This window comes from Dendropsophus ebraccatus, chromosome 3 (genome assembly GCF_027789765.1).
Source record: "Dendropsophus ebraccatus isolate aDenEbr1 chromosome 3, aDenEbr1.pat, whole genome shotgun sequence".
Lineage (NCBI taxonomy): Eukaryota > Metazoa > Chordata > Amphibia > Anura > Hylidae > Dendropsophus > Dendropsophus ebraccatus.
In genome coordinates this window covers 196196451-196216138 of record NC_091456.1, presented here as the reverse complement: position 1 = coordinate 196216138, position 19688 = coordinate 196196451, and the positions used below count along the sequence as shown (strand labels likewise).

Genomic DNA, 19688 nt, shown 5'->3' with positions numbered 1-19688 from the left:
TGTGTGTAATGTACATGTAGCTGAGCTGTATGTGTGTAATGTACATGTAGCTGAGCTGTATATATGTGTAATGTACATGTAGCTGAGCTGTATATGTGTGTAATGTACATGTAGCTGAGCTGTATGTGTGTAATGTACATGTAGCTGAGCTGTATATGTGTAATGTACATGTAGCTGAGCTGTATATGTGTGTAATGTACATGTAGCTGAGCTGTATATGTGTAATGTACATGTAGCTGAGCTGTATGTGTGTAATGTACATGTAGCTGAGCTGTAGGTGTGTAATGTACATGTAGCTGAGCTGTATATATGTGTGTAATGTACATGTAGCTGAGCTGTATATGTGTAATGTACATGTAGCTGAGCTGTATATGTGTGTAATGTACATGTAGCTGAGCTGTATATGTGTGTAATGTACATGTAGCTGAGCTGTATGTGTGTAATGTACATGTAGCTGAGCTGTATATGTGTGTAATGTACATGTAGCTGAGCTGTATGTGTGTAATGTACATGTAGCTGAGCTGTATATGTGTGTAATGTACATGTAGCTGAGCTGTATGTGTGTAATGTACATGTAGCTGAGCTGTATGTGTGTAATGTACATGTAGCTGAGCTGTATGTGTGTAATGTACATGTAGCTGAGCTGTATGTGTGTAATGTACATGTAGCTGAGCTGTATGTGTGTAATGTACATGTAGCTGAGCTGTATATGTGTGTAATGTACATGTAGCTGAGCTGTATATGTGTGTAATGTACATGTAGCTGAGCTGTATATGTGTAATGTACATGTAGTTGAGCTGTATATATGTGTAATGTACATGTAGCTGAGCTGTATATATGTGTAATGTACATGTAGCTGAGCTGTATGTGTGTAATGTACATGTAGCTGAGCTGTATATGTGTGTAATGTACATGTAGCTGAGCTGTATATGTGTGTAATGTACATGTAGCTGAGCTGTATGTGTGTAATGTACATGTAGCTGAGCTGTATATGTGTAATGTACATGTAGCTGAGCTGTATATGTGTGTAATGTACATGTAGCTGAGCTGTATATGTGTAATGTACATGTAGCTGAGCTGTATGTGTGTAATGTACATGTAGCTGAGCTGTATGTGTGTAATGTACATGTAGCTGAGCTGTATGTGTGTAATGTACATGTAGCTGAGCTGTATATATGTGTGTAATGTACATGTAGCTGAGCTGTATGTGTGTAATGTACATGTAGCTGAGCTGTATGTGTGTGTAATGTACATGTAGCTGACCTGTATATGTGTGTAATGTACATGTAGCTGAGCTGTATATGTGTAATGTACATGTAGCTGAGCTGTATATATGTGTAATGTACATGTAGCTGAGCTGTATATGTGTAATGTACATGTAGCTGAGCTGTATGTGTGTAATGTACATGTAGCTGAGCTGTATATGTGTAATGTACATGTAGCTGAGCTGTATATGTGTAATGTACATGTAGCTGAGCTGTATATGTGTAATGTACATGTAGCTGAGCTGTATGTGTGTAATGTACATGTAGCTGAGCTGTATGTGTAATGTACATGTAGCTGAGCTGTATATGTGTAATGTACATGTAGCTGAGCTGTATGTGTGTAATGTACATGTAGCTGAGCTGTATATGTGTGTAATGTACATGTAGCTGAGCTGTATATGTGTGTAATGTACATGTAGCTGAGCTGTATGTGTGTAATGTACATGTAGCTGAGCTGTATGTGTGTAATGTACATGTAGATGAGCTGTATGTGTGTAATGTACATGTAGCTGAGCTGTATGTGTGTAATGTACATGTAGCTGAGCTGTATATGTGTGTAATGTACATGTAGCTGAGCTGTATATGTGTGTAATGTACATGTAGCTGAGCTGTATATGTGTGTAATGTACATGTAGCTGAGCTGTATATGTGTAATGTACATGTAGCTGAGCTGTATGTGTGTAATGTACATGTAGCTGAGCTGTATGTGTGTAATGTACATGTAGCTGAGCTGTATATGTGTAATGTACATGTAGCTGAGCTGTATATGTGTAATGTACATGTAGCTGAGCTGTATATGTGTGTAATGTACATGTAGCTGAGCTGTATGTGTGTAATGTACATGTAGCTGAGCTGTATGTGTGTAATGTACATGTAGCTGAGCTGTATATGTGTAATGTACATGTAGCTGAGCTGTATGTGTGTGTAATGTACATGTAGCTGAGCTGTATGTGTGTGTAATGTACATGTAGCTGAGCTGTATGTGTGTGTAATGTACATGTAGCTGAGCTGTATGTGTGTAATGTACATGTAGCTGAGCTGTATATGTGTAATGTACATGTAGCTGAGCTGTATGTGTGTAATGTACATGTAGCTGAGCTGTATGTGTGTAATGTACATGTAGCTGAGCTGTATATGTGTGTAATGTACATGTAGCTGAGCTGTATGTGTGTAATGTACATGTAGCTGAGCTGTATGTGTGTAATGTACATGTAGCTGAGCTGTATGTGTGTAATGTACATGTAGCTGAGCTGTATGTGTGTAATGTACATGTAGCTGAGCTGTATATGTGTAATGTACATGTAGCTGAGCTGTATATATGTGTAATGTACATGTAGCTGAGCTGTATATATGTGTAATGTACATGTAGCTGAGCTGTATATGTGTGTAATGTACATGTAGCTAAGCTGTATATGTGTAATGTACATGTAGCTGAGCTGTATATATATGTAATGTACATGTAGCTGAGCTGTATATGTGTAATGTACATGTAGCTGAGCTGTATATGTGTGTAATGTACATGTAGCTGAGCTGTATGTGTGTAATGTACATGTAGCTGAGCTGTATATGTGTAATGTACATGTAGCTGAGCTGTATATGTGTGTAATGTACATGTAGCTGAGCTGTATATGTGTAATGTACATGTAGCTGAGCTGTATATGTGTAATGTACATGTAGCTGAGCTGTATATATGTGTAATGTACATGTAGCTGAGCTGTATATGTGTAATGTACATGTAGCTGAGCTGTATGTGTGTAATGTACATGTAGCTGAGCTGTATGTGTGTAATGTACATGTAGCTGAGCTGTATATGTGTGTAATGTACATGTAGCTGAGCTGTATATGTGTAATGTACATGTAGCTGAGCTGTATGTGTGTAATGTACATGTAGCTGAGCTGTATGTGTGTAATGTACATGTAGCTGAGCTGTATATGTGTGTAATGTACATGTAGCTGAGCTGTATATATGTGTAATGTACATGTAGCTGAGCTGTATGTGTTTAATGTACATGTAGCTGAGCTGTATGTGTGTAATGTACATGTAGCTGAGCTGTATGTGTGTAATGTACATGTAGCTGAGCTGTATATGTGTAATGTACATGTAGCTGAGCTGTATGTGTGTAATGTACATGTAGCTGAGCTGTATATGTGTGTAATGTACATGTAGCTGAGCTGTATATGTGTGTAATGTACATGTAGTTGAGCTGTATGTGTGTAATGTACATGTAGCTGAGCTGTATATATGTGTAATGTACATGTAGCTGAGCTGTATATGTGTAATGTACATGTAGCTGAGCTGTATATGTGTAATGTACATGTAGCTGAGCTGTATATGTGTAATGTACATGTAGCTGAGCTGTATATGTGTAATGTACATGTAGCTGAGCTGTATATGTGTAATGTACATGTAGCTGAGCTGTATATGTGTGTAATGTACATGTAGCTGAGCTGTATATGTGTAATGTACATGTAGCTGAGCTGTATGTGTGTAATGTACATGTAGCTGAGCTGTATGTGTGTAATGTACATGTAGCTGAGCTGTATGTGTGTAATGTACATGTAGCTGAGCTGTATATGTGTGTAATGTACATGTAGCTGAGCTGTATGTGTGTAATGTACATGTAGCTGAGCTGTATGTGTGTAATGTACATGTAGCTGAGCTGTATGTGTGTAATGTACATGTAGCTGAGCTGTATATGTGTAATGTACATGTAGCTGAGCTGTATGTGTGTAATGTACATGTAGCTGAGCTGTATATATGTAATGTACATGTAGCTGAGCTGTATATATGTAATGTACATGTAGCTGTGCTGTATGTGTGTAATGTACATGTAGCTGAGCTGTATATGTGTGTAATGTACATGTAGCTGAGCTGTATATGTGTGTAATGTACATGTAGCTGAGCTGTATGTGTGTAATGTACATGTAGCTGAGCTGTATGTGTGTAATGTACATGTAGCTGAGCTGTATATGTGTAATGTACATGTAGCTGAGCTGTATATGTGTGTAATGTACATGTAGCTGAGCTGTATATGTGTAATGTACATGTAGCTGAGCTGTATATGTGTGTAATGTACATGTAGCTGAGCTGTATGTGTGTAATGTACATGTAGCTGAGCTGTATGTGTGTAATGTACATGTAGCTGAGCTGTATGTGTGTAATGTACATGTAGCTGAGCTGTATGTGTGTAATGTACATGTAGCTGAGCTGTATGTGTGTAATGTACATGTAGCTGAGCTGTATGTGTGTAATGTACATGTAGCTGAGCTGTATGTGTGTAATGTACATGTAGCTGAGCTGTATGTGTGTAATGTACATGTAGCTGAACTGTATGTGTGTAATGTACATGTAGCTGAGCTGTATATGTGTGTAATGTACATGTAGCTGAGCTGTATATGTGTGTAATGTACATGTAGCTGAGCTGTATATGTGTGTAATGTACATGTAGCTGAGCTGTATATGTGTGTAATGTACATGTAGCTGAGCTGTATGTGTGTGTAATGTACATGTAGCTGAGCTGTATGTGTGTAATGTACATGTAGCTGAGCTGTATGTGTGTAATGTACATGTAGCTGAGCTGTATGTGTGTAATGTACATGTAGCTGAGCTGTATGTGTGTAATGTACATGTAGCTGAGCTGTATGTGTGTAATGTACATGTAGCTGAGCTGTATGTGTGTAATGTACATGTAGCTGAGCTGTATGTGTGTGTAATGTACATGTAGCTGAGCTGTATGTGTGTAATGTACATGTAGCTGAGCTGTATATATGTAATGTACATGTATCTGAGCTGTATATGTGTAATGTACATGTAGCTGAGCTGTATATATGTGTAATGTACATGTAGCTGAGCTGTATGTGTGTAATGTACATGTAGGTGAGCTGTATCACAGAGCTGTGCAGGAAGACAGTGACAGAAACCTCTCTATACAGCAGTGTGAATGGCTGAGTGTGCGTGCAGGCACATAATAGCAGCAGTGTGTATAGCTGAGTGTGAGTGCAGGCACATTATAGCAGCAGTGTGCATAGCTGAGTGTGAGTGCAGGCACATTATAGCAGCAGTGTGTATAGCTGAGTGGGTGAGTGCAGGCACATTATAGCAGCAGTGTGTATAGCTGAATGTGAGTGCAGGTACATTATAGCAGCAGTGTGTATAGCTGAGTGTAAGTGCAGGCACATTATAGCAGCAGTGTGTATAGCTGAGTGTGTGAGTTCAGGCACATTATACAAGGAATGAAGGGGATTGGAAACACAAGGGTGGACAGAGATTGCAGGGAGCATGAAGGAATGAGCAGGACAGATGTGGGCACATACATGCAGCACTCTCTGTCCGGGGAGAGAGGGGTTACAGCTATGGAGAGATTACCTCTACAGTCCTGTCCCCTGATGTAAGCCCCAGCCTGATGTGGATCTGCTATGATTTGGAAGGTGAGGGAGACTTCCTGGTCGGAGTACAGGGCTGTAGACCCCGCTATGCAGACCATGCCCCTCCTCCACTCCCCCTCCCACCCAGTACAGGGAGCTCTTACACCAAAGCAATGCTCTTACACCAAGTCACAATTTTGAAAAACTGTGAGCTCTTCTTGCAAAACACTCTTAATCCAAGTTACTCTTAAACCAAAGTACCACTGTATATTAAAGGACAACTCCCGCGGGACCCCAAAAAAAAAAAAAACACAGACACACACAGACACCATACTCACCATCTCTCCGGTGACGATCGCCACTCGATTCGCCCGCCGTCCGCCTCTCCGTCGCCGCCGTCCGCCATCCAGCGATGTCTCCGACTTCCGGGTCCAGGGGATGGAAAAGGCTGCCAGTGCGCTTGCGCATCGGCAGCCTTTTCATTGGCTGGAGCGCATCACATGGCTTCCAGCAAGCTCAGCCAATCAGGGCTGAGGAAGCTGGAAGCCATGTGATGCGCTCCAACCAATGAAAAGGCTGCTGGTACGCATGTGCACCAGCAGCCTTTTCATCCCCATTCACTTTGCATGAAGACGCCGAGGAGGAAGAAGACCCGGACCACCCCCCGGCTCTGACGTCGTCGTCACCAGATGCCGCCCCGGAGAAGAGGACCGTGACGATCGTAATAGGTAATGTATACATTCTTTAACTTCCGGGGTGGGGGTCGGGGGTCCGAAAGTGGGGGAAGGGGGCCAGGCCGGGTATTTAACCACATTACAAAGTTATATAACTTTGTAATGTGTGTTAAATGAGCAAAAAAAAAAATTTTTGTGGGAGTTGTCCTTTAAGGCTGGGTTCACACTACGTATATTTCAGTCAGTATTGTGGTCCTCATATTGCAACCAAAACCAGGAGTGGATTAAAAACACAGAAAGGATCTGTTTACACAATGGTGAAATTGAGTGGATGGCCGCCATATAACAGTAAATAACGGCCATTATTTCAATATAACAGCCGTTGTTTTAAAATAACAGCAAATATTTGCCATTAAATGGCGGCCATCCACTCAATTACAACATTATGTGAACAGAGCCTTTCTGTGTTTTTAGTCCACTCCTGGTTTTGGTTGCAATATGAGGACCACAATACTGAGTGAAATATACGTAGTGTGAACCCAGCCTAAAGGTAACCTGTCATGCCAGGAAAAAAAGTCCTATACCCTTACTTACTTACCATCCTGGTTGGTTGATGTTTTCTTCTCTTCTTGCATTGGATCTGATGCTGTTGCATCTGGTTCAGTGTTGTAGTTTGTCTGAAGCTTCTGTGTGTACTGCGTAGGCTCAGAAGGCCGAAGCAGAAGGATCGGATAGGACCTGAAGACTGACAAGATCCAGGAGGCGTGGATGGCCGGCATCGCTGAGGGGACCTCATGAATAGAGTGAGCTCACCACCAAACTCTATGGATGTCGGACTCCTCTCTGCTCATTTGAATATTAAGAAGAATCAATGACCTCGCCACTACCGAAATCGCAGCAAGAGTATCACTGGGACCAAGATGGTAAGTATGATTTATGATGGTAAGTATATAATTTATGATGGTAAGTATATAATTTATGATGGTAAGTATATAATTTATGATGGTAAGCATATGATTTATGATGATAAGTATGATATATTATGGTAAGTATATGATTTATGATGGTAAGTATGATATATGATGGTAAGTATATGATTTATGATTGTAAGTATGATATATTATGGTAAGTATATGATTTATGATGGTAAGTATGATATATGATGGTAAGCTTTTGATTTATGATGGTAAGTATGATATATGATGGTAAGCATATGATTTATGATGATAAGTATATAATTTATAATGGTAAGCACATGATTTATGATGGTAAGCATATGATTTATGATAAGTATGATATATTATGGTAAGTATATGATTTATGATGGTAAGTATGATATATTATGGTAAGTATATGATTTATGATGGTAAGTATGATATATTATGGTAAGTATATGATTTATGATGGTAAGTATGATATATGATGGTAAGTATATGATTTATGATGGTAAGTATGATATATGATGGTAAGCATGATATATGATGGTAAGCATATGATTTATGATGATAAGTATATAATTTATAATGGTAAGCACATGATTTATGATGGTAAGCATATGATTTATGATAAGTATGATATATTATGGTAAGTATATGATTTATGATGGTAAGTATGATATATTATGGTAAGTATATGATTTATGAGTTGACTCCCCAACTTTGCACTTTCCTCTCACTCAGGTGGCAAATTGAGCATAAGACAAACCCCAACACAGCCCAGCACCCCGAGATCTATCCGTTACCCCAGAGACTTTACAATGTCTCTATGTGAGTAGTTTTCGCTGCCACCACCTTTTATCCTGTCAGGGTATGGGGATTGGTTTAGAGCAGCGCTTCTCAAACTGTGAGGCACCCATACTGGTGAGGAGCGGGGTCCCTGCCTGTGTCTGACATCTGCATTATAAATAGAATATATATTATAATCCTCTAGAACAGGGGTGGGGAACCTTTTCCCTGTCGAGGGCCATTCGGGCATTAATAAAATCATTCTAGGGTCACATACTGTGCATGGCAGTTAGTAGTGTGGGTTGGCAGCACCTGGGGCAAGGCTAAGTATTGTTCCCCTAATGCCCCTGGTAGCTGATGTTAACCCCCAATGATGCCCCTGGTAGTCTAGTTATCCCCCCCAGTGATGCCCCTGGTAGTCTATTTACCCCCCACCCCCCAGTGATGCCCCTGGTAGTCTATTTACCCCCCCCCCCCCCAGTGATGCCCCTGGTAGTCTATTTACCCCCCACCCCCCAGTGATACCCCTGGTCATCTAGTTGACCCCCCCCCCCCCAGTGATGCCCCTGGTAGTCTATTTAATCCCCCAGTGATGCCCCTGGTAGTCTATTTAATCCCCCAGTGATACCCCTGGTCATCTATTTGACCCTCCAGTGATGCCCCTGGTAGTCTATTTAATCCCCCAGTGATACCCCTGGTCATCTAGTTGACCCCCCCCAGTGATGCCCCTGGTAGTCTATTTAATCCCCCAGTGATACCCCTGGTCATCTAGTTGACCCCCCCCAGTGATGCCCCTGGTAGTCTATTTAATCCCCCAGTGATACCCCTGGTCATCTATTTGACCCTCCAGTGATGCCCCTGGTAGTCTATTTAATCCCCCAGTGATACCCATGGTCATCTAGTTGACCCCCCCAGTGATGCCCCTGGTAGTCTATTTAACCCCCCCAGTGATGCCCCTGGTAGTCTATAACCCCCCCCCCCAGTGATGCCCCTGGTAGTCTATTTAATCCCCCAATGATACCCCTGGTCATCTAGTTGACCCCAAGTGTCTGTACCAATTATAAAAATAAACATCTCACTCACCTTTCCTCGGCTCCCACGCTGCCCAGGTCCTCTTCTCTCGTCTGTGCCGGTCTGCGCGCACAGAATCCTCCTCTGTCTGGCGGCGGTTGCATTCTTAGACACAGAAAGATGCTCTGCGGGCCGGCTCCTGCCCCTCCACAGCGGCACACGTCCCAGGAGAGCCGCGGGCTGCATCGGGGTGTCTCAGGGGCCGGATGTTCCCCACCCATGATCTAGACTGTGGGCCTCCAGCTGAAGTTAGTGAGCATTATCCCGCACAGGGTGATGACATCAACACTTGTCCTGCGCCAGGTGCGTTTTACAGCCAGAGGATCCGCAGCATCTCTCTGTGGAGAGCCCTGTCTCTTACCGCAGTTAAAGGATGTAAAGCATGTCTATTAAGTCTGTTTTCCCAGGAAATTATAGCCTTATGGTCTAAGGGCCAGTTCACACTGAGTAAACATGGAGTAATTCAGCGGCGGTAGCGGACGAGCGTGCGCCCTCTCATTCACTTACAGCAGCACACTGAGCATGGCGGGATTCTGCGGCGGAGAGGTCCGCCGTGGAATTATGCCATGTTTACTCAGTGTGAACTGGCCCTTACACTTCCAAGATCAAGCCCTGGAGCACTAGTGGGAAATGAACTGTTTGTATGACATTGATGTGGCACTATTGGGGGAATTAGCTATTAGCTAGTGGGGTAATGGAGAAAGGAGTGCTGCACTGTGGGGCTGGTTTACAAGTGGAGCAGTATGTGGTGTTGGGTTACTGCAGGTGGAGCAGTACGTATTGCTGCACTGTGTTGGTGATTTACTATAGGTGAAGCATTATTTATTTCTGCACTTTGGTGTTGGTTTGGCGCTGTTCAGGGATATTATGTGCACTACATGGCGGTATCTGGTGCTTCATAGTGGTATATGTTTGTTGGTGAGGCCCGAGCATCAGCATGGATCACCGGGCCTGAGAACAGGTAGTTTGAGAAGACCTGGTTTATGATATACAAGGACTAAGCTTATAAATTATGTTTAATATGAAAAACTCAGCGTTACAGTAATAAAATACAGCAAAGTAAAACCTACCGATAACTGCAGCACAGGATACAAGTACAGGGAGAAACTAATGGAAAACTTCCAACTTCCAATGGGGATAATTGGGCAGAGGAGAAATCTTTTTGGATCGCAGTTTCGGCTTATTGAGCCCTCAGGCTGTGACCACCCTCTGTTCTTAGGAATCATACTATATACTCCTCAGGCGCCTCTAATCGGCTGATATCACTGAATCAAATAGGGATAAAACTGTGGTCATATAACAAACTATTACTGCAGCATGAAGGCCAATTCAGCAGATTACCTCTTCGTGTAATAGAGCCCTCAGTGATGGGAGGGGGAGAGAGGAGGTGTTACAGCAGGGTCAGGGATGGGAGGGGGGAGGTGTAACAGCAGGGTCAGGGATGGGAGGGGGGAGGTGTAACAGCAGGGTCAGGGATGGGAGGGGGAGGGAGGAGGTGTTACAGCAGGGTCATGGATGGGAGGGGGGAGGTGTAACAGCAGGGTCAGGGATGGGAGGGGGAGGGAGGAGGTGTTACAGCAGGGTCAGGGATGGGAGGGAGGAGGTGTTACAGCAGGGTCAGGGATGGGAGGGGGGAGGTGTTACAGCAGGGTCAAAGATGGGAGGGAGGAGGTGTTACAGCAGGGTCAGGGATGGGAGGGGGGAGGTGTTACAGCAGGGTCAGGGATGGGAGGGGGAGGTGTTACAGCAGAGTCAGGGATGGAAGGGGGGAGGTGTTACAGCAGGGTCAAAGATGGGAGGGGGGAGGTGTTACAGCAGGGTCAGGGATGGGAGGGGGAGGGAGGAGGTGTTACAGCAGGGTCAGGGATGGGGAGGGGGGAGGTGTTACAGCAGGGTCAGGGATGGGAGGGAGGAGGTGTAACAGCAGGGTCAGGGATGGGATGGGAGAGAGGAGGTGTTACAGCAGGGTCAGGGATGGGAGGGGGGTGTTACAGCAGGGTCAGGGATGGGAGGGGGGGTGTTACAGCAGGGTCAGGGATGGGAGGGGGGGTGTTACAGCAGGGTCAGGGATGGGAGGGGGGGTGTTACAGCAGGGTCAGGGATGGGAGGGGGAAATAGGAGGTGTTACAGCAGGGTCAGGGATGGGAGGGGGAAATAGGAGGTGTTACAGCAGGGTCAGGGATGGGGGGGGGGTAGAAGGTGTTACAGCAGGGTCAGGGATGGGAGGGGGGTGTTACAGCAGGGTCAGGGAGGGAGGGAGGAGGTGTTACAGCAGGGTGAGGGATGGGAGGGAGAAGGTGTTACAGCAGGGTTAGGGATGGGAGTGGGAGAGAGGAGGTGTTAAAGCAGGGTCAGGGATGGGAGGGGGGAGGTTTAACAGCAGGGTCAGGGATGGGAGGGAGGAGTTGTTACAGCAGGGTCATGGATGGGAGGGGGGAGGTGTAACAGCAGGGTCAGGGATGGGAGGGGGAGGGAGGAGGTGTTACAGCAGGGTTAGGGATAGGCGGGGGGAGGTGTTACAGCAGGGTCAGGGATGGGAGTGAGGAGGTGTTAAAGCAGGGTCAGGGATGGGAGGGGGGAGGTGTAACAGCAGGGTCAGGGATGGGAGAGAGGAGGTGTTACAGCAGGGTCAGGGATGGGAGGGGGGAGGTGTAACAGCAGGGTCAGGGATGGGAGGGGGAGGGAGGAGGTGTTACAGCAGGGTCAGGGATGGGAGGGAGGAGGTGTTACAGCAGGGTCAGGGATGGGAGGGAGGAGGTGTTACAGCAGGGTTAGGGATGGGAGGGAGGAGGTGTTACAGCAGGGTCAGGGATGGGAGGGGGGAGGTGTAACAGCAGGGTCAGGGATGGGAGGGAGGAGGTGTTACAGCAGGGTCAGGGATGGGAGGGAGGAGGTGTTACAGCAGGGTCAGGGATGGGAGGGGGAGGGAGGAGGTGTTACAGTTTGTTGCACTTCAGCAGCTCAGGCTCTTCTTACTATAGAATAAAAGCACAGATGGACATATGAGAGAGACCATGTGTCTCCTGGCCCAAACAGCTACAGAAAAGTGTTAGCAACTTAGAATGTGAATTGCAGCTGACAGATTCCCTTTAGACTGCATTCACACGTAACGGATCCGCAACGGGTTTCTCGCTGCAAATTCGCTGCTAATCCCTGCCCTGTACACTATGGGCAGACAAACTCGCAACAGGATGCACATCCCGCAGCAAGAAACCCACTGCAGATCCTTTACGTGTGAACGCAGCCTTAAGGTGATTTTCCCGTATTCCGCACATGAGAATATTTTTCCTGTCATGTCTTTGTTGTACAGTTAGAGGTGACTTTTTGATTTTATACATAAGTTTCATGAAAATGGTTTCTCTCCTCTGTGAGTTTTTTGATGTGCCACAAATTTAGATTTCTGAGTAAAAAATATCCCACACTCAGTACATGAGTAAATCTTGCCTTCTGTGTGACGTCTCTGATGTCTAAGGAAAGGTGTTTTTTGAATAAAACATTTCCCACATTCAGAACATGAAAAAGGTTTCTCTCCTGTGTGAATTTTAAGATGTTTATCTAGGTTTGATTTTTGAGTAAAACATTTCTCACATTCTGAGCAAGAATATGGCTTCTCCCCTGTGTGCATTCTCTCATGCCGAGTAAGATCTGCTTTCCTAGTAAAACATTTCCCACATTGCTGACATGAAAACGGCTTCTCCCCAGTGTGAATTCTCTCATGTTCAAACAATTTAGATTTTTGAATAAAACATTTCCCACATTCTAGGCATGAAAATAACTTCTCTCCCGTATGACTTCTCTGATGATCAACTAGTTTAGATTTTCGAGTGAAACATTTCCTACATATCTCGCATGTAAATAGCTTCTCCCCTGTGTGAATTCTCTGATGTTCAACAAGAGTTGATTTACCAATAAAACATTTACCACAATCTGAACATAAAAACGGCTTCTCCCCTGTGTGAATTTTCTGATGTTCAACAAGATGCCATTTCTGAGTAAAACATTTTGTACATTCTGAGCATGGATATGGTTTCTCCCCTGTGTGAATGTGCTGATGTCTCACAAGATAAGCTTTCTGGGTAAAATATTTACCACATTCTGAACATGAAAACTGTTTCTCTTCTGAATGAGTTGTTTGATAATCAACGTCCTTTCTGTGCCTAAAAGTCTGTGACAAATCAGGACATAGGACTTGTATAAAAGGATCAGATGAGAGCTCTTTGCTGTGAGGGGCTAGGGGTAGATCTGGGGTAATAGAATGTTCTTCATCTGTATCCTCTGTGATTGGATTCACTGCTTTAACCTCTGAAGATATCTGATGTCCCTCTGATCTCCGGGTACACTCAGCTGCCAAGAAGAAAAAATATATTTTTCAATACTAAAATGTGTGACTGTTCTCTGCATTCAGTGATCACTACTCACCTGGGCGGTTACCTGTAGTAATGTCCTCCTTATACTGCTCATCACTGCTCACATCTGTCTCTTCCTCCTCTTCTTCCTTTACCCATATGTCTGTAGCATTAAAACATTCAAGATTCTTCCCTGTAGTGATGTCCTCCATATACTGCTCATCACTGCCGTCATCTGTCTCTTCATTTTTTACCCTTATGTCTATAGCATTAATAGAGATGAGATCCTTTCCTGTAGTAATTTTCTCCTTATACTGCTCATCACCGCTTGCATCTGTCTGTGGGAGAAGAGGACGGGGACATCTCTCTGGTGCTGTTCTCTTACTGGATCTGACTGGAGGGAACACATACAGAGACTGAATTCATTCTTTCCATCCAGATAATACAGAGAGGAGGTGTGTATATAGTCCTGTCTATTACCTGCTGATGGGAGGGGCTGCTGATCCTCCAGCATCACATCCTTGTACTGATCCTTGTGTCCTTCTACATACTCCCACTCTTCCATGGAGAAATAGACCGCCACGTCCTGACACCTTATAGGAACCTGACACACACAATGATCACACAGTCATCCCCCCCACCCCTCCAGTGGTGTTACTGTATAATGTCCCAGCATTCCCAGCAGCCACAGTCTCACCTCTCCACTCAGCAGCTCCACCATCTTGTTGGTGACTTCTAGGATCTTCTCTTCCTCCATTTCCTCATGTATCAGGGGCCCCGGGATTGGGCTCAGGGTTCTTCCCCATCCTTCACACCCAGGGGCCCCACAGCGCCCACTAGAGGACTTCTTCACTACTGTGTAATCCTGTGTATGGAGAGACACATTACTATCACTCCATCCATTCCCAGAATCCCTCACCTCTCCAGTCCTATCCATGTTATTCCATAGATAAGAATGATGCCATGATGACATCACTCCCAGAATCCCTCACCTCCCCAGTCCTATCCATCTGTTATTCCATAGATAAGAATGATGTCATGATGACATCACTCCCAGAATCCCTCACCTCTCCAGTCCTATCCATCTGTTATTCCATAGATAAGAATGATGTCATGATGACATCACTCCCAGAATCCCTCACCTCCCCAGTCCTATCCATCTGTTATTCCATAGATAAGAATGATGTCATGATGACATCACTCCCAGAATCCCTCACCTCTCCAGTCCTATCCATCTGTTATTCCATAGATAAGAATGATGTCATGATGACATCACTCCCAGAATCCCTCACCTCCCCAGTAAGCAGGAAGAGTATGTGTAGGGTGAGGGTTATTATCCTGTCGGCCATCTTGTCTCTGTCTCTCTCCATGTTTGATGGGTCGGTCTCTTATATAGAAGATATCAGCAGAGGATCCTGGAGGGGAGGAGCCTGAAAGGAAGGAAAATAAGTGAATGTTAAAACACATAAAACTCCACATGAAAAAATGACGGCTGATGAATCTGTGCAGAAAATAATAAAGTATACACATCCCTATAGTGTGGAGAGGTATGTACAGTATATAGCTGTCCTGTAACTAATTATGGAGTTTAAAAAATCACTGCAAGTAAACCAGCAAGATGCAAGATAGCGGGAACCGTTCTCCTATCCTATATAAAGAACAGCATGAGATAGACATGTTATCCCCTGATGAAGGAGAGAGCAGTCTGAGAAACATGTAGGAGGTTTTTGGCCCCCCACGTCCACTGGTGACGTCACTGGATACATAGGGGAACGGACACTTCTACTAATCACTGGATTACCGTTGGAGCGATAAGACTCTGCCGGCCAGGGCCGACTCCCGCTCGCAGTAAAAGAGCATTGATTCCCCCGCTCATTGGAGGATCTCCTATCATCCTATTAGACGAAAGAATATACAACAATATACAACTACAGAACTCCTTCTATTTCTTCAACAATCTGGGTGTGAGCTTTTCTGTCCCCCTCCCTTCTGAGACAGATGAAGTCCCTGGCAGGCTTTATCTGCAACATTGTAGCTTCTTTTTAATGCTGGGAGGGTTATTCTCACTGACTTCATTTGAAACTTGACCTCAGAATAACCCTCCCAGCATTATAAAGAAGCTACAATGTTGCAGATAAAGCCTGCCAGGGACTTGTTTACATCAGCCGTTTCAGAAGGGAGGGGGGAGGAGGGGGAGACGGAGAGAAAAGCTCACACACAGATATTAGTGTTTTCTGCAGAAAGCAGCTGCTCAGAACTGGGGGAAGGAGACTGAATAGATAATATAAAGTATGGAAGGAATTGTTATATGGGCAGCGACATATGAAAAGTTATGTTTGAGAGGAGTACCCCTTTAGGGTGCGTTCACACCTACAGGATCCGCAGCAGATTTGATGCTGTGTTCAGTTATTTAAATGAAATCTGCTGCGGATCCTGTAGGTGTGAACGTACCCTTATAGTAATCACATTTCTGGCATCAAACATCAAACTATATCTATAATCTACAGAATCTTCTATTACTGAGAAACCAATGAAAAGCTTAGAAAGTACATAGAACTGATAATAACGTAATCTGAGCGACCCCAATCCTGTATATACAGCACAGAGACCTCCAGGGGTGTGAGGGGGAGGAGTCATCAATAACCGACCAGTCCTGAAGGGGTTAATGGTCCTGCGGAGACTCCACATATATATATATATACTGTACCTCCAGCTGCAGATACAGAAGCCGTGTGCTTCCCCTGTGCTTCCAGGACCTGCCATGATGTCACAGTCATGTGATCAGTCACATGGAGAGGAGGAGTCACATGATCAGGGGCTGCTGCTCAGGGTATGCAGGACTCTGCTATGCTGGATGAGCTGAAGTGATGTGTGTGCAGCAGAGCTGTGTGTGTGTGATGTGTGTGGAGCAGAGCTGTGTGTGTGTGTGTGTGTTATATATGCCTGCAGCAGAGCCCTGTGTGTAATGTACATGTAGCTGAGCTGTATATGTGTAATGTACATGTAGCTGAGCTGTATGTGTGTAATGTACATGTAGCTGAGCTGTATATGTGTGTAATGTACATGTAGCTGAGCTGTATGTGTGTAATGTACATGTAGCTGAGCAGTATGTGTGTAATGTACATGTAGCTGAGCTATATATGTGTGTAATGTACATGTAGCTGAGCTGTATGTGTGTAATGTACATGTAGCTGAGCTGTATATGTGTAATGTACATGTAGCTGAGCTGTATGTGTGTGTAATGTACATGTAGCTGAGCTGTATGTGTGTAATGTACATGTAGCTGAGCTGTATATATGTGTAATGTACATGTAGCTGAGCTGTATATGTGTAATGTACATGTAGCTGAGCTGTATGTGTAATGTACATGTAGCTGAGCTGTATATGTGTAATGTACATGTAGCTGAGCTGTATATGTGTAATGTACATGTAGCTGAGCTGTATATGTGTAATGTACATGTAGCTGAGCTGTATGTGTGTAATGTACATGTAGCTGAGCTGTATATATGTGTAATGTACATGTAGCTGAGCTGTATATGTGTGTAATGTACATGTAGCTGAGCTGTATGTGTGTAATGTACATGTAGCTGAGCTGTATATGTGTAATGTACATGTAGCTGAGCTGTATATGTGTGTAATGTACATGTAGCTGAGCTGTATATATGTAATGTACATGTAGCTGAGCTGTATATGTGTGTAATGTACATGTAGCTGAGCTGTATATATGTGTAATGTACATGTAGCTGAGCTGTATACGTGTAATGTACATGTAGCTGAGCTGTATGTGTGTAATGTACATGTAGCTGAGCTGTATATATGTGTAATGTACATGTAGCTGAGCTGTATATGTGTAATGTACATGTAGCTGAGCTGTATATGTGTAATGTACATGTAGCTGAGCTGTATATATGTAATGTACATGTAGCTGAGCTGTATATGTGTGTGTAATGTACATGTAGCTGAGCTGTATATGTGTAATGTACATGTAGCTGAGCTGTATATGTGTGTAATGTACATGTAGCTGAGCTGTATGTGTGTAATGTACATGTAGCTGAGCTGTATATATGTGTAATGTACATGTAGCTGAGCTGTATATATGTAATGTACATGTAGCCAGGCCTGTATTTAGAGTTCATGCTGCCCTAGGCACTTTTCACGCAGAGGCGCCCCCCCCCCCCCCACGTTGCTGTACATGCATGGTATATACCCTGGCACTTGGGTGCCGCTCTGCTTGATGCCCACTGTTCTTATCAAACAGACGTGATGGAGGAAGGAAGGAGGCCGGGGACGTTTTGGGGACTGGTTCTGTCCAGTGTCGGACTGGGGGACCTGGGGCCCACCAATATACAACCAGTGAGACACGACATGCTGTCCCGCTCCTCTCCTGGATTCATCTGTATCTGTGACAAATCTCAGAACACCCTCCATTTATACAGCTCTCAGGGTATGCTGGGAGTTGTAGTCTCTGAGAGGACAACCCTGTAATAAATCACTGTGTGCAGAGGCTCCTGGTGGCTGCAATCTGTGGGTGACAACCATCAGCCCTGAAGGTCCAGCAACACATCTGTCTACAGCGGCAGTTATCAGAGGATTGTACTACTGTACTACAACTCCCAGCATATGCTGAGGGCTGCAGACTGTCAGTACATGCTGGGAGTTGTAGTGCCTGCAGCTAATAGGGGATAGGGGGAGATGTTTTTGTTCTGTCCCCTATTAGTGATGTTCTGGGGTCACTTCCCTGCACTGAGCCCCCACAGATCTATGTATTCTTATATGCCACAAAGCATCCAGTGTATAATGCACCTAGGACCCAACTACAACAGCTGCAGGCACTACAACTCCCAGCATTTACTGACAGTCTGCAGCCCTCAGGATATGCTGGGAGTTGTAGTGCCTGCAGCTCTTGTAGTTGGGTCCTAGTTTAAAAGTTTACGCTAGTGTACTGTAGTGACCGCGGGGCTGTGTCAGTACACTACCGCAAACAATACACTGACCCATTGAGACCCCAATGGTACACAGGCTCTGCACACTATAGAAGTGATTACAGTGCAGTTACTAATGACTCACAGGTGACGTCTTCTCGAATTGCCGTCGCTCACTTTTTGCTTTCTTCTCCATCTGGCGCAGCATCATGAAGGGGCTCAGGGGAGAATCTGGGGTTCAGGGGGAGAGGCTGGGGGTCAGGGGGAGCGGTAGGGGGTCAGGGGAGAAGCTGGGATTCAGGGGGAGAGGCTGGGGGTCAGGGGGAGGGGCTGGGAGGCAGGGGAGCAGCTGAGAATGCAGGTGGGAGAGGCTGGGGGCAGGGGAGAGCCTGGGGACCAGGGGAGACGCTGGGGGTCAGGGGAGACGCTGGGGGGGCAGGGGAGAGGCTGAGAATGCAGGGGGGAGAGGCTGGGGGGCAGGGGGAGAGGCTGGGGGCAGGGGGGCAGGGGGGGAGGCTGGGGGCAGGGGGAGAGGCTGGGGTCAGGGGAGAGGCTGGGAGGCAGGGGAGAGGCTGAGGGTTGGGTGGAGAGGCTGGGGGGGCAGGGGAGATGCTGGGGTCAGGAGAGACGCTGGGGGGCAGGGGAGAGGCTGAGGGTTAGGGGGAGAGGCTGAGGGTTAGGGGGAGAGGCTGGGGGGCAGGGGAGAGGCTGGGGGTAGGGGGAGAGTCTCGGGGGGTAGGGGAAAGGCTGAGATTGCAGGGGGGAGAGGCAGGGGGGAGAGGCTGGGGACCAGGGGAGAGGCTGGGGGGCAGGCGGAGAGGCTGGGGGGCAGGGGAGAGGCTGGGGGGCAGGGGAGAGGCTGAGGGTTAGGTGGAGAGGCTGGGGGGGGGGGCAGGGGAGATGCTGGGGTTAGGGGGAGAGGCTGAGGGTTAGGGGGAGAGGCTGAGGGTTAGGGGGAGAGGCTGAGGGTTAAGGGGAAAGGCTGAGGGTTAAGGGGAAAGGCTGAGGGGGCAGGGGAGAGGCTGGGGGGCAGGTGAGAGGCTGGGGGGGCAGGGGAGAGGCTGGGGGGCAGGGGAGAGGCTGGGGGGGGCAGGGGAGAGTCTGGAGGGGCAGGGGAGAGTCTGGGGGGCAGGGGAGAGTCTGGAGGGGCAGGGGAGAGTCTGGGGGGTCAGGGGAGAGGCTGGGGGTCAGGGGAGAGGCTGGGGGTCAGGGGAGAGGCTGAGAATGCAGGGGGGAGAGGCTGGGGACCAGGGGAGAGGCTGGGGGGCAGGGGGAGAGGCTGGGGGGCAGGGGGAGAGGCTGGGGGGCAGGGGGAGACGCT

The 19688-nt window shown here is 45.9% G+C and overlaps 1 protein-coding gene across 1 annotated transcript; it reads right to left on the bottom strand.

Annotated features, from left to right (window-relative positions):
- Positions 1-11807: 11807 nt before the first annotated feature.
- LOC138786786 (zinc finger protein OZF-like) lies at positions 11808-13836 on the bottom strand. Its single transcript, XM_069963837.1, has 2 exons — positions 13519-13836; positions 11808-13443 (listed from the first exon to the last, which is right to left on the bottom strand). The coding sequence occupies exons 1-2, from the start codon at positions 13655-13657 to the stop codon at positions 12443-12445; spliced, it is 1140 nt and encodes a 379-aa protein (XP_069819938.1). The 5' UTR covers positions 13658-13836; the 3' UTR covers positions 11808-12442.
- Between the last annotated feature and the right edge of the window lie 5852 nt (positions 13837-19688).

Excerpts from the sequence above, each read along its gene's own strand:
- LOC138786786 (XM_069963837.1), bottom strand. The coding sequence starts at position 13,657 with ATGGAGGACATCACTACAGGGAAGAATCTTGAATGTTTTAATGCTACA. Across the intron at positions 13,444-13,518 it reads TACTACAGGTAACCGCCCAG|CTGAGTGTACCCGGAGATCA; the intron begins GTGAGTAGTGAT and ends TCTTCTTGGCAG.